This window comes from Alternaria infectoria, assembly GCF_024043175.1.
Source record: "Alternaria infectoria strain BMP 0036 chromosome Unknown scaffold_12, whole genome shotgun sequence".
NCBI lineage: Eukaryota > Fungi > Ascomycota > Dothideomycetes > Pleosporales > Pleosporaceae > Alternaria > Alternaria infectoria.
In genome coordinates, this window is record NW_026250701.1 from 985,666 (window position 1) to 1,002,487 (window position 16,822).

The window sequence follows — 16,822 nt, forward strand, 5'->3', positions numbered from 1 at the left end:
GATCAAAGCAGCCTGACTCCTGCAGCCACCGGGTGCAACAGCCGATGAGGCACACCCGACTCAACAGTCAAGCCCACGAACTGCGAGCGCGATCCATGGCAGATGGTGTTTTGCTGGGAGGCCCACGCGCAATTTCCAAAGGATAACAGTTCCTGCCTTGGCGGCGTTTCGAAACGGCTCTAGCATCCACCTCAACGTCAGGTTCATGCCATGGAAACATGAAACATCCTCGTCGACGAATGAACGCAACCGTGTTACCGAACAGTGCGTCGGCATATTTCCGTCCTAGCTCCACCCAATCTACTTAGCACAGTGGTGCAAACGCCAGTTGACCGTTCTGACACCTGTAGCGCCACCTATGAACCATGTTCCTGGGCATCGGAGGTCCAGATTCCAGGTTGACAACGTGGTGAGGCTGCATCATGAGCTTGTTTGACGGGCGCTAGGTCGGAGGAGGATTTCATCCTTGGAAGTGGCAGATTGAGGGAAACATGGTCCACAATGGGTATTGTCTTCATATAAGGATGCATCTTGCGGCGACTTATTCGGTACACGCTCTTTCGCTTTTGTCCATTCTTTCGCTTTACTTGCTCGTTCTACGAACGTTGCTTTTCAGTCATTCTTTACAGCCTTGACGGCTTCACACTCTTTTTTTGCGGCAGTGCCACACCATTCTTTCCTCCACTTCAGTCATCACTCACAGCGTCACAATGGCACGCTCATTCCTTCTTTCCACCGCCGTTCTGGCTCTTGGCGCATCGGCGCAAACATCTGGCAAGTTCACAGATGAAAAGACGGGCATCACCTTCCAGGGTTACCATCACTCTTCCGGCTACACGTTGGGTTATGCCCTACCTGAGAAGCCTACTACGGATGTCATCATCCAGCTTCAAGCACCCATCACCAACGATGGAGGTTGGGCTGGTTTCAGTCTGGGACAATCTATGACCGGTAACCTGCTGGTCGTTGCCTGGCCTCACGAGGACAAGGTCCTTGCATCCTTCCGGGAGGCAACTGGCTACACCAACCCAGCTGTCAAGACCGGTGACTTCACCATGTCTCCTATCCCGGACGGTACTTTTGTCAACGACACCGCCTTCTCATACACATTCTTGTGCTCCAACTGCATAAGCGACGACCCATCGACTGGCCTTGTCATCTACGAGGACCCCAGCGTCAACGTCCAGGGTTGGGCTTACTCTGACAAGCCGCTCGCAGACTCCTCTTCTGCTGGCGCGGTTCTCAACTACCACGACGCTGGTTTCGGAGCTTTCGGACTCCCCATGAGCAACGCAACTAGCCCAGACTTCGAGAAGTGGGCTGCCCTCGCGGTAGCTGGCACTCCTAGCACCCCCGGCGCTGGTAACTCCACTGCCCCAGCAACTGGTGGCAACTCCACTGCCCCAGCTGGTGGAAACACCACGGCCACCATCGCAAACTCTACCTACGACTACATCGTTGCTGGAGGTGGCGCCGCCGGTATCATCGCAGCTGAGAGGTTTGCCGAGAGCGGCGCGTCTGTCCTCTTGATCGAGCGTGGTGGCCCATCGTATGCGTTCACTGGCAAGACTGAGGTCATGCCTTGGAACGACACTGTCTCCATGTACGATGTTCCTGGATACGGATACTACCTCAGCGATGTCGGTAGCCCTGCTTACTGCGCCGATACTGCGGATATGGCTGGCTGCCTGCTTGGCGGCAGCACTGCGATCAACGCCATGATGTACGTCAAGCCCCAAGAGCGCGACTTTGACGACAAGTGGCCCGCTGGCTGGAAGTGGACCGATGTCGCCAAGGCGGCTGACCGTCTGTACGAGCGCAACCCCGGTCAAACCTACGGATCCGAAGATGGTGTCCGCTACGACGATGGCGCCTACGACGTCCTCTCCAAGTTCTTCGAGGGCCAGGGCTGGACTGAGACCGACTTTGTCAAGGACCCCAACGCAAAGGTCGATGTCTACGGCCACCCTACATGGAACATCGCCAACGGTCTCCGTTCCGGTGTCGTCAGGACCTACCTTCCCCTCGCCCAGAAGCTCGACAACTTTGAGCTGATGATGAACACCAACGTCGTCCGCGCTGTCCGTGAGGGATCCGCGGTCTCTGGTATTGAGGTTGAGACGGCGGATGGCAAGCGCGTCATCTACAACGTCAACAAAGGAGGTAGCGTTATCCTCGCAGCCGGATCCATGTCTACCCCCCGCATTCTCTTCAACTCCGGAATCGGTCCTGCCGACCAGCTCAAGACGGTTGCCAGCGGCAGCAGCAAGGTCACTCTCCCCGACGAGGCTGACTGGATCGACCTCCCGGTTGGTGCTGAGATCAAGGACCACCCCATCTTCACTGTCAAGTTCAACACCAGCACACCGCTCGCTGGAACTGACAAGGACGCGCTCATCACCCCTAACCAGACCACCATCGATCTGTTTGCCAAGGGCTCCGGTGAGCTGGCACAGTCTGGCCAACGTCTCAACTGGTGGTCATCCGTCAACACCACTGATGGTAGCGAGATCTTCTTCCAGGGTACTTGCAACTCGCCTTCCGACAACACCATCCAGATGAAGGTCTACATCACCCACGGTCTCCAGTCTGTCGGTAGCCTCGGCATCACTGCCGACGGTGCCACCTCCTTCATCACCGACCCCCACATGACTTCCGATGTCGACACTGAGGCCATTACCATGATGATGGACCGTTTGATCGCCATGACAAAGGGCGGCAACTCCACTCTGACTGTACAAGCGCCCGCCGGTGTCACCAACGTCACTGGTGCAGACCTCATCAAGTCCTTCAAGACTGGTAGCCACTACGTCGGCACTGCCAAGATGGGAACCAAGGGAGATGCTGGTGTTGTTGTTGACACTGACACCAAGGTCTACGGTACCGACAACCTTTTCGTAGTCGATGCCTCCATTCACCCCGATCTTCCCACTGGTAACACTCAAGCCATCGTCATGGTTGCCGCTGAGGCCGCTGCCGAGCGCATCCTAGCCCTTGGTGGTAGCCCCGCCAGCGGTACCACTCCTGCTACCCCTGAAGAGGTCAGCTCCGGCGTACCAGTCGCTACTGCCTCAGCCCCCGCTGCAACGTCCGCAGCGCCCACCAGCGCGGCGGCGTCTGCTGCCCCTACCGCCGCTCCCGAGGAGTCAGCACCACCTGCTGAGTCTGAGGCCCCCATTGCATCTGCCTCTCCCAGCCCGTCTTCGCCCGCTGAGTCTGCCACTCCCTCCGCGCCTGTTGAGTCCGCTCCTTCCACCACACCCGCCCCCGCTGAGCCCGCCCAGCCCGCCCAGCCCAGCACAGCCGGAGCCTACGAGCGCTGCGGCGGGGTCGGTTTTACCGGCCCTACCACTTGCGCCTCCGGCTGGAAGTGCGTTAAGCAGAACGACTACTACTCTCAGTGCCTCCAGGGATCGGCTTCCAAGCGTGGCCGCTCTGAGCCTGTTTCCCTCCGTCACGACGCCCCCACCAGGCGTGCGATGAACGGCCACAAGCCTGTTAGCCCTGTTGTTGTTAGGGAGCATGTCCACGCTCAGAAGCTTGGAAGATCTACCTTCATTGACTCTTACCAGTCGTAGGACCTGGGAAGAATGAACGCTCTGAGTGAGACGTGAGGAGGAAAAGTTTTCTTGTATATAAATATTACATTCTGTTGGCTGCGCCTTTTGTATAGTTCAATCAAATCATCATGATGAATCTCAGCGCTTGATCTACATGTGATACGTTCTTCGTTGTCTCATCGCAAAGCCAGCTCACAGAACCCCGTGATTGAAAGCTAATCTTGCCGACTAATGTGTAAGTTGTCTGAAGGTGCTCGCGCTAGTCCCCCATTTCATGAACTGGGCGGGTAGCGACAGGATTTGCAAGGTTGGGTGAAAATGAGACTTCATGTGCGCATCGCAGGGCATTTTGCAAACAAAGGCTTCGTAATTGACAATAGTACATTGAGTGGGTATAGTGCCATGATCTAAAAGGCAAACTCATGCTGTGAAAAGCGGGAGAGGAAGAATTACAACAATATGTTGGAAGAAGAAATAGAAGCACATGCATCATTCGCACTCGTACGTCACGGCAAGCATGTTCAACATGCAATCCTCCCAAGAAGAAAAGACCTCTAGTCTTGCTCAACGGTGAGCTTGTGGGCGGTCTTCGTGCTCTCAGAGATGGCCTCGTTGTTGAGCTCAGCGAGCTGGTTCAGGGTCTCTTGCATAGCTGCCAACTGCTAGCGGCGGATTAGCGATCTGTACCTCACGTGCGACAAACGAATCAAAATAAACACATACAGGCAAGGGGTTACTTACAGTTCCTACCACATCTTTGTGGTCACTGGCGCCATTCGTTTTGGGAGCCGGGATGCCCGGCGCCGTGGCTTCCTCGTCCTCCTCATCCTCTTCTGCAAGAGTGTTGATCTTACGCTGCTCCCCGATGGTTGCGGCCGCACGAGCAATGCGATCACCGGCGGCGATGATAGCTTCAAGGCGGTCGATCTTGTCGGTGAGGAAGGCATTTTCCTTCTCCAAAGGTTCAACTCGTGCCAAATGCTTGCGAACGACTTCGCCTTTCATAGTTTCGATGCGATCTTCGGCGTCTTGGGCAGCTCTCATGGCTTCGTCACGTTGTCGCTCCACCTCGCGAAGCTTTTCTTCGTAATCAGTTCCGTTCGATGTGGAGGATTCCGGGATGTCGGTGATTGGGACTTGCTGCGGTATGTCTTTGTCTGAGGTTGCCGGTGTGGCTGTCTCTTGCCTTACAGCTTCGAGTTGGCTGGCATGCCGGGAACGCTCGGCTTCCAGCTCAGCGGTAAGAGCAGCGTACTTCTCCTGCAATTGCTGCAAAGCGTCGGAGGTACTAGCCTCCATGCCCACCATCAATTCGCTGATAGCTTCCTCATGTGCTTGGTCCATAGAGGCCTTCTGCTCGGTGAGATCGGAGTGCCGTTTCTGCATAGTCTCAAGCTGTTGTTGCAAGGCCTGCATGTCGTTCGAATGACCTGCTTGAAACTCGTCTTTCAGTAGCTCAATTGCGTCACTCTGCTCTTGGTCTGTCTTGGCAATCTTTTCTTGCAAAGCGTTGTACTCAGATTGCAACTTCGATAGGGCCTGTTCATGGTCCTCCGTGAGAGAGTCCCTAAGCAATGTCATGGCATCCTGATGCTCTTTCTCCGCGGCGGTTTTCTCGGCGAGAAGATTCTCGTATTTCAGGGTCATCTCGTCGTTTCCGGTGGATTGCACTTGATCCCTTGTGGAGAGTCCGGACTTGAGCTCATCAATCTCAGCGTTCAGCTCTTTCCTAAGAGCAGCGAGCTCGTTGAGGGCGGACTGTTTGCCCGATAGCGCCGTAGACTTCTCCTGTTCCAGTCGATCGGCGTCGCTTTGCATGATCTCAAGTAGACTAGCGTACTTTTGCTCAATCTCAGCCTGTTGAGTTTCGAGTGCCTTTGCGTGTGCTTCCTCGGTCACCAGCTGCCCGGTGAGCACGTCTGCGTGGCTCTTTTCGAGTTGTGAAAGTCGCTTGGAAAGGTCGTCACGCTGGCTCTGGAGAGCATCAATCTCAGCCTTGTGGTTAGCCTCGATATTGTTGATCTCTTCCATGACAGCATCGTGCTTCATTTGCAAAGCGCTTAGAGCTTCGGACATGTTCTTTACGTTGTCCTGAGCTTGGTCGTACTTGGCTTGGAGCTCGCTCAGAAGCTCTTTGGACGCGCCCTCTACCTCTTCCTTTAGGTGCATGATAGCTTGGTTGTGCTCATCATCAGCCGCAGACTTCTCTTCCACCAGTACGTCGTACTTGGATTGAAGCTCGCCTAGGATCGACTTGGTGGTGCTTTCCGACTCAGATTTCAAAGCCTCAATCGTTTGAGTATAGGTTGCTTCGGTTGCGTTCTTCTCTTCGAGCAGTGCGTCGTATTTGGCTTGAAGCTCGTCGATGAGCTGTTTCGATGTGTTCTCATGTACCTGCTTCAAAACGTTGATCGCGAGTTCGTGTTCGTCGTCGGATGCCGTCTTCTCGCCCAGCAGACTGTCGTATTTGGACTGGAGTTCTTCGATTAGTTCCTTCGAAGAAGCATAGGCATCGGCGTCCTGCTTCTGAGTCTCCAGCACACGATAGTGTTCCTGCTCTGCAGCTTTCTTCTCATCCAGCAAGGCATCATACTTCGCTTGTAGTTCAGCGAGCAGATGCTTAGACTGGCTTTCAGAGTCCTGCTTCAGCGCTTCAATCGCTCGGCTATGAGCGTCTTCAGCAGCGGTCTTGTCTTCCAGAAGGGAGTCATGACGGGCTTGCAAATCGGCGATGATCGACTGGGTCATCCCATGCGCCTCCTCTATGGCGGCTTTCTCCTCCTTCAGACGGTCTAACTGAGACTGGACGTCTTTGACGGTGGCAGCTTCCTGAGTGAGGGCATCGACGCGGGCTTGAAGATCGGCGACTAGAGACTGCGAGATGCCGTGTGCCTCTGTGAGAGCCGCCTTCTCTTCTTCGAACTTCTTGAGCTTCATGAGCGCATCGTCTCGATTTTCGGTCGCGCGAGCGGTACTCTCCTGGGCTTCTTCAGCCTGTTTCTTGACAGCTTCAAGCTCACTGGATCGCTCAGCAAGGATCTGTTCATGGTGTTCCAGTGTTTGGCTCTTCTCGGTCACGAGGGAGTCGTAATCAGCCTGCAGGGTGTTGAGTCGCTTGGTTGCGTCTCCTTCAAGATCCGCCCGCAGCGACTCAATCTCGCGCTCATAGTCCTCGCCAATGACCCGAAGATCCTGCTTGTGTCTATCATGAAGCGTATCAAGCTCTGCCTTGTGGGCTTCCACCTTCTTGTTCGCGTCGTTCAGTTCGGCCTGCACTTTAGCCATGTCGGAAGCGTGCTGAGACTCTTGTTGTTGCGAGGTTTTCTCGAGTGTCTCGATGGTGCTGCGGAGACTGGCGGCCTCTTCCTTGAGCTGTTCAAGCTCGGCGGCGTCAGTGGTGAGCTGCTCGTTCATGGCATCCAGTTGTCGCACAAGCTCCTCGTTCTCATCGGTCTTGATTTTGATCGCTGCCTCATGAGCCTCCTTCAGTTCTTGGATTTGCTTGTGCAGCTCTTCAGCGACTCTGGCACCGTCAGTTGAACCTTGCTGCAGAGCCACGATCTGTTCCTGGAGACCATCGATAGACTTGAGATGGCCAGAAAGCTCGTGTTCTCTCGCTTGCAGCTCTACTTCTGAACTCTTCTGTAGCTCCTCGATCTTCGCCTGTATCTGTTCTGCATGGGCGTTGCGTTCGGTGTCCAGGTCAGCAGAGACCTGATCAGCCTGTTCTTGCAGCTTGGCAATATCGTCTTGAAGCTCCTTTTGCGCCTGAATGTGCGATGCGATGGTCTCTTCCTTGAGGCGCAGTTCGTCAGTGTGTTTCTGATGTAGCGTCTGGATCTCGGACTGAAGTTGCTCCACGACAGCTGAAGACTCAGAAGACTTTGACTCAAGAGACCGTTGTGCTTCTTGGAGGGCATTGGTATGCCTCTCCTCCCGAGAGGCAACCTCTGCCACGTACTCATCGACAGTCTTGGTCAGCTCGGTGATCTTAGCATCGCGCGATTGGAGATTGTCGGATTGGGTCTGCTCGAGCTCCGCAAATTTCGTTTCCAGGTTTTCCAACGTCTTCTTGGCGATGTCCAGCTCTTGCGATAAGCTGTCACGCTCATCCCGAAGCGTGGAAATCTCCTTGTTGAGCCCTTCGATCTGCGCAGCTTGCTCGACGAGCTTCTTCTTCTCTTCGTCCCATTGCTGGCCCTGTTGTTCCAGCTCGGCGTTCAAATCGTCCAAGACCTGCTGCAGCTCGCTGGCCTTGGCTGCCTCGGTTGCCTCCCTCTCCTGAGCAGCCTTCTTCTCTTCCTCAAGCTGTTGGCTCTGCTCTTCCAGCTGCTTGGTTTCTCTCGCAAACTTCTTTTCCATGTCCTCGACGAGGATCGTGTGGGCGCGGTGCTGCGAGGGCGAGGCATCTGAGCCGCCGGAGATGGCCTTGTCCTTCTCAACAATGGCGGCCTGAGCATCTGCCAGCTGTTTGCGCAGCTTGTCCTTCTCGGAATGCAGGTTATCGACTTCGCGGGTGAGGTCGTCGCATTGCTCTTGAAGTTTGTCGCGCAGGTTGGTCTCCTTGAAGAAGTCCTGCATGATCTGAGCGCTCCGCCTTTTCATCTCCACATCCATCTCGGCACGTCCCGTCGGCGCAGTATCCGGACGCGGCGGCTCCTCGCCGAGTTTCGCCATGGAAGCCCTGATGGGCTCGAGAGCGCTCTTGCGTTTTTCGGTTTCGGCATCGGAGGCAGCTTTGTCCTTGAGGGGCGCACGGCGAGGGGTGACGACGACGGGGCTCTCTCTGTGATTGAGTTAGCAATCTGTTACCCTGGCAGTTCATGCTGACTCACGCTTCTTCGGCTGTATCCTCCGTTTCTGGCGCTGGTGGTGGAGGGGCAGAAACAGACAGCTTCTTCGCAGGCCCAGCCGGCGCCTTTGCTGTTGCGCCTGCCGTCCGTGTTCCTGCCGCGGGTCGAGTAGCGGTCGGGCGTGTTGACGCAGCCAGAGAGGCGCGTGGGGCAGTGCGGGTCGTCGCTGCCTCTGCAGTTGGGCGTGTGGTTACAGGACGCTTGGCGGCAGTCGTTGTCGTGGAGGAAGGCGCAATGGATTGCCTCGAAGTCGGTTTGGCAGGAGATGGCCTCGAAGTAGCTGACGACGTGACGGGCGTCCGGCGCACTGCTGTCCTCTTCTTCTCGTCGCCCGATGTGACGGACGACAGGTCTGGCTCGGCATCGGAGGCGGTTCTCGACGATGAGATGGTCCTGCGCACCGTCGTCCCCGCTGCCGGACGCGTAGGCGGCTTATTCAGGCTACTTCCGACTGTGCTGGTGCGCGATGTCGCCGTGGTGGGGGCTTTGGACGCGCTCGCAGTGGTTCGCGCCGTGCTTGTTGATGCCGCTGCAGGACGGCGGGCGCTCGCAGCGGTGCCGCTGGCTGCAGTGGGCCTGCGGGGAGGAACGCCATCTTTCGAGGCTGGTGAAGGCGCATTGGCAGCCATCTTGCGGCGGACTGAGGATGTGGGCGTTGAGGGGGCGGGCAGTTTTTTGGGCTGCGGACTCCCGACTGGCACGCTTTCCGAGGGAGCTCTGTCGCGAGCCGGGGGTGGTGTCGCCATTCGGTGCCGGATTCAGGGGCCTATGCTGATCAATGCACTCCCAATCGCGCTCTCGGTGGGGTGTCCAGCAAGTGCCGGCCTGATGGGATGGATCTGAACAGCAGAGGATGCTATGGCGCAGCTGTCGCTTCTCAGTCGCGACTTCCTCACGCGCTGGGCTAGCACAAGTATGTGGGGAGTGCAAAAGCAGGGTCTCATAGCGCTCCAATCCACGCCCAGACGGCCAGCACAACACACCGAGCATCACCACCTAGTTTCACTCTCGCCGCCCATCATCACACTCCTGGCCACTGAAGAGAGCACACGTCAAATCTGTCACCTTGCATTGACTGTATCGACTTTCGGCGTCAACGTGGGCCGAACCTGTGGCACCAATGCACCCCAGGCTCCCACCATGGTGGCTTGCAGCTTCCCCACTTCGCATGGTATAGCAAGGGTCCGATTCCGATATGCGGTCACGATCCCAAGGACCGAGCGGCCTCTGGAACTGGAAGATGGCATGCCACGCGTTCGCTGTCCAAGACGGTTGAATCAAACGAGAGGCGCGTGAGTTGCTGCAGTGTCAGCAAAGTCTCGAACGCTTGATCCTCGTCCTTCTGGATCAGGTCGTTTCCAGAGAGACTATCCCATGAAGGACTGTTTATCGTGCCTTCGCCTTTGACGACGCCTGCGCGCCCTACTGTCTCTACTAATCCCAGACGACTAGACTCACGTACGAGCAGTACAGCATCCGTTTTGAGGAACTGAACCAAAATATCGCCCGATCGCGTCGTCTTGGGCCCAATTCCAACGAACTGAATGCCTTCCGGGTCCTTGGCCAAGAATAATCTCGAATGTAGATAGCCAAACCTTGTTGTATCGTCGAACGGAACAAAGTTACGGACTTTGAAGCCGACCCGGCCTTTCAGCACCGCCGTCAAGTATCGTAGGCCCATGATCAGTCGATCAACGTCTCTCTTTTCTCTCAGAGCGTCGCTACCTAACTCCCTCAACCAGGACTTCGCTGTTCCTGGGTCCGTGGAGAACGACAAATATGTGGGGCCTACTTGATACACCACTCCTGTCATTCTGCCCGAAACGCTCACGGATCGGGTAGTCGACTCCACTGGTGACCAGTCCTGACTATTTTCTGGCATGGAACAGTGCCAAAACCACTCCAAGTCTAAAGGACGGCCCTTGGTCGAGTCTCTTAGACCTATGAGCAATGATTGAACGTAGCCAATGATACTGGCCACAACTTGGTCCTCCCACGAACACCACGGAATACAGCTGGTCCTGTGTATGTATTCCCACCTCCCAGGATCCTGTCTAGGAAGGCGCCATCCATGGAATTTGGCCATCGAGAACGCTTTTCGTGATATACTGGCTCGTAGTAGGCTCGCAAAATAGACCATGTCCACCGCATGTTTCTGTTGCGTCAAAGTCCTTGCATCTAGTGGCACTGAGGGCGCTCGAAGATGTATCAGATCTGAGTACATATCCAATCGAGACTGTGAGTAGTTCGCAGCAATGACATCGGCAATGTGGTCCTCTGCAATCCCGATCAAAGCATACACCTTGTCGGCCCAGTTTGAGCAGAAACAATCGTTGAAGCTTTCCAAAAGCGAAGTGAAGGTGTTCTGGTTCGTGTCTACGGGATGGCGAATATCCTCAATGCGCAGGACTCTTCGAGTAATGTGCGTAGGGACCCAGGCCTCATTCTGCGCTTCGAAGAGCCTGACCAAATGGATCCAAATGTCCCAAGGTATAGCCTCACTCTTGGACTTGTACCAGCTAGGTACATGGTACAATACGTATATGTCACTTGCCATGCGGAGCTCTTGGATGATCCAGCAACGTTTCCAATACTCCGCATTCATCAAGGAAAATATCCATGTTGCAGTTCCCGGCCATTCTTCCTCGGCTTCACGAAGTGTTTTCGACACATCCCACTTCCAGGATTTCGCCAGCCCTGTCCACCGTGGTTCGAAATGATCGCCCAGCCAAAGATATACTGCCTGTGCTCGTTCGTATATCGATGGCATGACAGCGATTTGTGAAGCCTTTTCGTCCGGGTCATCTTGGTTAATGCAGATCGCATCCACCCAAACAAGTATGTCTCCATACAACATCCGATCGCGAATGCTGCGAAGAGCACCCCATAGATGGTCGCTGACAACATGGTGTTTTCCGTTAATGAGTATCGATTGCTTGTGTGGGCCAGCATCCCACGTGTATGATAGAGCAGTATACGAAGGCCACGACGAGAATGACGCTTCCTCCAAAGTAAGCTCTATCCTGCCTGTGGCGTGGCGCATTCGCAGAAGACGAATAGATGACTTCGGATCGGCTAGCCTAGCATAATCCCTCTGTGACCATGGATACTCATACCACGTAGCTGATGGCAGCGTACCTGTTGGCAGCAACTGAAGATCAAAGAGCATACAGGTGATTCCCCCAATATATACAACCAAGGCTGCCCTCACGGAAAAGCCCTCCAGGGTCAAGCGCGAAAGACCGAGAAGCATACAGGTGATTATAGTGGCCAACAACAAGCTCATGAGCCACATAGTGCACGTAGTACGGTGGAAGGCTGGACGTGCGAGTCGGATGATCGCGATTGCGACAGACAAAGACGCCAGCGGGCGGACAGTGAGGAGGCAGATAGCGGGCTAACGCGACCGTGAGATAATTGATCAAATCAAACGATAGTTGCGACATTCGAAGCAAGTGTTGCGCGAGGGCAAAGTTCAGCTGCGATGTTCCGCCTGCTTACCTAGGTGTGCATGCGCTGACATCCAGCGTTTGCATAGGACCAATAGTTAGGTGCAACATATCAGGATTGCGCTTCCAATCACCATGACCAGGCAGTTGAGGCGCTCAGCCTCGTAGGCTCCAGCGCGCGGTCCCGGTTTTGCCATGGCCAATCTCAATACGCGTTCTGAGCGCGTCCCGCGACATGTGACGTCAGACGATCATCAGGCCTGCAATTGGCATGCGCTTTGCCATCTTAAACGCCAACAAGTAGCTCATAGGAAACTAGAAAGACCGACAGCTTGCTTGCATCGAAGCTATGCAATACGCACTTTCGGAAGGATCTTGATCACCTCCAGGGCTACCTACGTAAGCATGGTGTACGACCCCGCCTTGTACCGCGACAAAGAGCGCTTTCTTGGCATCCTCGTCGCCGATCTCACATCCGCCCAGCTCGATGCAGTCCAGGAACTCTTCGGCATTGGCGCCAACATGTGCTCCCCATATCCTGCAGAGCAACTATTCATCGAAGACAAACGCGACTTGTCAAACCTCTCCCATGCAGACTTGAGGAGAGCCTTCCCCGAAGCAGATCCCTTGCTTGTTATCGACGCTCAAACACCCATCGACGGCGGTATCTGGTATCTCGACGGCTTTGCTGAGCAATTCGACGTCGATAAGGGATTAGCCGAGAACTTGGACACTCTTTATAAGATTCGCATGGATATTCGCGACGTTGTCATCACGCATGTGAACTACAATATCGCCAATACCGATATCCGAAATGATCTAGAAATGGTCGGTGTACCTTATCCCATACCGGAGGATTTTGTTCAGGACAAAATGTTCTGCATGGGTTTCGATCATATCAAGTATCGTTACGTAAACCCGACTTGGGTCACAGCTACACCGGACGAGCTAGAAGAGAGTGCAAATAGCAGAGACTTGGACAACTTCATCCCACGGCCGGGGATCGTCTATCGAATCAAAGAAGATATCGCGAGAGAGGCGGGCTTGAAGAGCGCATGGATGATCGCGAGCGATAGATCCGGGGAAGTGAAATTACCTGATGGCACCAAGATAGCATTTCCCCCAGGGAGCAAGATTGTCCAATCTATGTACGACCCTGATGTAGCGATACCAGTGTACGAGAAACCGGAGGGGAGCTTATGAATACCTCTCAACGAGAAGCGAATTTCTTGATCAGTCATGCCGCTGAGACATCCTTGCTGTCAGCGAAATTGAACAGGTGCCTAATGCATGGAGATAGGACATAAATGCAAGCGGAAGAGCTTCGTTGTTGCGCGAAAGAGGCCGCGCAAGTACTCGTCAACATGCCGTTTCAGCCTAACCCACAACGTACTAGACCGCAGGGTATCCACTCACCGCCGTTGAATTTGAGCCCCGCACGAGCCCGTTCTCATGCCGGAACACAACCTCTACACATCGTCTCGAACAGCTCATCAGAACCACCAGACATGACATCTTTCCGCTTCCTCGACCTCCCCCGCGAGATTCGCGACAAGATATATGGCATCCTGCTATGCACATTCCCGCGTCCCGAGTCTGTTACGCACGGCACAATGCTGTCTAAGAAAGACTTCAGTCCAAGCATCCTACGCGTTAACAAGCAAATCTACGCCGAGAGCTACGATGCTATGATCAAAGGGAACCGGTTCCTGCTCGTATCTTCGACTGGCGGTCTACATTTCGCCTACATGCTCAAGGCCAATTCGGTACCAACACTAGCTTTCGACTTGGACAACGGCACCAAGACGAAGAAGAAGAGCGGCAATAAGGTCTTCAAGCCCATCACCCAACGTTTTCGAGGCTACGCCATGCATGTCACCATAGGGAACAGCAACTCTCGATGGAGGAAGGAGTTGCCACCTTCAGAGCTGTTGGAACCTTGCAACGTTATCATGTTATTTCGAGACGTCGAGCTCCTCTGCGAGGCCATCAAAGGAGGTGACGATCGTCTGGAAGACTACAAGAATCTTGTAACCTTGGATTTCGAACTTGCACCGGTGATCAAGCGTCCACCATACCAGCTCGAAGGCCCAACGGCTTACTTCTCTTCTACCAAAACCCAGGGAGAGCTGTTGGAGCCTTTCCGCCAGAGCTTCCGCGACATGCCACGGGTCACCATCGGTGGTACTGTCGAGGAAGCCCTTGCTAAGTCAGCCAAAGAAGACTTCGCACGCAGCAAATTCCATGATCTGGACGCTGTCATCTCATCATGGACCGAGAGAAAAGCTGAGGGAACACAGCTATTCAAGCAAGGCGACGGTGGCTGCCTGAAACTTTGGGCTGGAATCAGAGACGAGATCGATGAAGCCCACAAGTCAGACATATGGAAGCGTCTGGTCGAGCAAGGCGGCCCTTCATTCGTAGCAAAGGTTGCCGAGCTCTACTACACCACGAATCTCAACATCGTAGCCATCGGACTCAAATGGCTAGAAGAAGGAGACCGGGAGGTCCTGCCCGGCATCCAAAAGTCCTACGGAGAGGTGAAGAGTAGCACCAAGGAGGGATACTGGGGCGTCGAGCACTCATGGAAACCTTCGCCGGCGCAAGAGATGAGGAGCACGTTCCGATACGCCAAATTTTTGAGGCTCTGGGGAGAGTCCAGCTTGGTCCCGTTTGCGCTCGCGACCATCAACATGCTGGCTACTCGTAATCCTGATGATGCCGCGATTCTTGAAGAGCAGCGTAAGATCAAGGCTTGGAAGCGCAGCGTGGGGCCTATTGATGACAGCGCCTTCAACGCTATGATGAGCGGTCTGAACACATAATGCTAGCACAGGTACCGCGTGTCCTGTGGGTGCGTGCGTTAATCACTACAGAGATTTGATGTGAAGGTAGAGATAAACAGCGTGCTCAAGATCTTAGGTGTGGATCAAGGTATCGTGCTTCCGCCAACGTGAGGTAAAGTTTTATTAAGCAGATACTAAGCATATATTAACAGACGAGAAAGCTATTTCCCGTCTGTAGGTGCTTCTCTAGAAGCTTATCTATCGCAGTTACTATATACAGCAGCTACAGTATAGTTACAAATCTTACTAGAATTGCTTATAATATATAAGTTATTAAGCAGAAATCTAAATCTTAAGTAGTAATACTTAAAGCTTAAAGAGCTACTAATTCTAAAAAAGTAAGAACTATTACTAGTACTTTAAAGAATATATAACTATATCTTTTATTTACTTTTAAAAGTATAGTATTAAGTAAGCTAAAGCTTAAAGCTTTAGTACTACTACTTCTAAAGTAGTTAAAGCTTTTAAATCTTTTAGACTAGCTAAAAAGCTATTTTATAAATACTAAATACTTTATAAAAAAATTATAATATAATTATATATACTTATTAGCTTATAACTAATAAAGTAATATATTTAAAGCTTTATAGTTAGAATATATATACTAAAATTTTCTTTAGTAAAAGTATATATTTTCTATTCTTTTTATTTTTATAATAACAATAATAATAATAATTAAAACTTTAAAGATTAAAAATATAAGTAGCTTAAATTTAATACTAAATACTATAATAGTTAAATAATTTATAAGTCTTTTTAGTACTTATAAGAATAAAACTAATCTCTTATTAGTTATATTACTTTACTACCTTACTAATACTTAACTAAATTATTTTCTTATTCTTAATTACTTTTTTCTAAATTATATTACTTTTACTATAAGAAGCTACTATAAGCTACTTTATATCTACTAAAAAAAAAACTATTAGAAAGACTATTTTAAAGGCTATTCTAGTAGCTATAGAATAAGATATAATTTATAATATAATACCTAATATCTTAAGTGCTCTAAGAAGTATTCTAAAATATATAAAGAGCTACTTTATTAATACTATTTAAGCTTTTATTAAAACTTTTATTAAAGCTTTTATTACTATAATTTTATATACGTATTTACTTAGAGTAAGACTATTAATTATTTTTCTTATTAGCTTTACTATTAAGAAACTTCTTATTACTAATATATATAAGTTCTTCTACTAACCTAAGCTTATTATTAATATAGATTAGATTAATATTATTACTATTGCCTTTATATATATAGACTAGTACTAACTATAGAACCTTTCTCTAAGCTTATCTATAATACTATAGTCTTATAAATTAGTACTTTAAAGAAAATTCTTAGTTATTCTAATAAAGAATTAGATAAAAATAAGAAAGTATTTATAAATAGTCTCTTAAGTATTACTATATTTAAGTAGATAAAAGCTATAATAGTTATCTAGAATTATTCTTAAGTATAAGTAAGTAGTTACCTATACTAGTTATAAAGTGTCTAAATAATTAATACAGCGTTATGTTATAGTTAATAGAGAATAAATATAACTAGTTTTATTAGCGTTATACCTATTACTATATATTATCTTAGTTATTTCTAGTTATTTCTAGTTATAGTATAGAGAAAGTTATATAAGTAAGTATAAAATAAGTCTATACTAAAATAACTATATTACTATAGTAATATATACTAAATTAATATTAAAATTATTTAGTAGTTCTAAAAGAGACTAGCTTAAAGTCTTTTAACGTCTTTTAATATCTTTTAATATTATTTTACTATAAAAATAATACTAAATTAGACTTAAGATACTAATAATATATAAGTAGTCTAATATAAAATTATTTATTAGGTAGATAAATAATAAGAGTAATATATATAAATTTTAATATCTTACTTTTACTTTTATCTTTTAAAAGTATCTTTAAAATTAATTAACTATAATTTAGATAGTAAGATAGTTATCTAGTTTTATAAAATATTTATAAACTTATTTTAATAACTTTATTAAGACTAAAATAAGAAATTAGTTTCTTAGTAAACTAATAATTTTATAGTAAGCTAGTTTAAAAAAAATTAAGTCTATTACTAGTATATAAAAAGACGTATTTCT

At 50.4% G+C, this 16,822-nt stretch overlaps 3 protein-coding genes across 3 annotated transcripts; 2 read left to right on the plus strand and 1 right to left on the minus strand.

Moving 5' to 3' along the window:
• Positions 1–710: 710 nt before the first annotated feature.
• Positions 711–3,578, plus strand: J4E92_007542 (uncharacterized protein; the record flags this gene model as incomplete). The annotated part of the gene is made up of 1 exon (XM_051498905.1): positions 711–3,578. One exon carries the CDS (start codon positions 711–713, stop codon positions 3,576–3,578), a length of 2,868 nt encoding a protein of 955 aa, XP_051351179.1.
• Positions 3,579–4,114: 536 nt separating this feature from the next.
• Positions 4,115–9,159, minus strand: J4E92_007543 (uncharacterized protein; the record flags this gene model as incomplete). Its single annotated transcript, XM_051498906.1, has 3 exons — positions 4,115–4,222; positions 4,302–8,346; positions 8,396–9,159. 3 exons carry the CDS (start codon positions 9,157–9,159, stop codon positions 4,115–4,117), a joined length of 4,917 nt encoding a protein of 1,638 aa, XP_051351180.1.
• Positions 9,160–12,267: 3,108 nt separating this feature from the next.
• On the plus strand, positions 12,268–14,687 carry J4E92_007544 (uncharacterized protein; the record flags this gene model as incomplete). The annotated part of the gene is made up of 2 exons (XM_051498907.1): positions 12,268–13,037; positions 13,259–14,687. 2 exons carry the CDS (start codon positions 12,268–12,270, stop codon positions 14,685–14,687), a joined length of 2,199 nt encoding a protein of 732 aa, XP_051351181.1.
• Between the last annotated feature and the right edge of the window lie 2,135 nt (positions 14,688–16,822).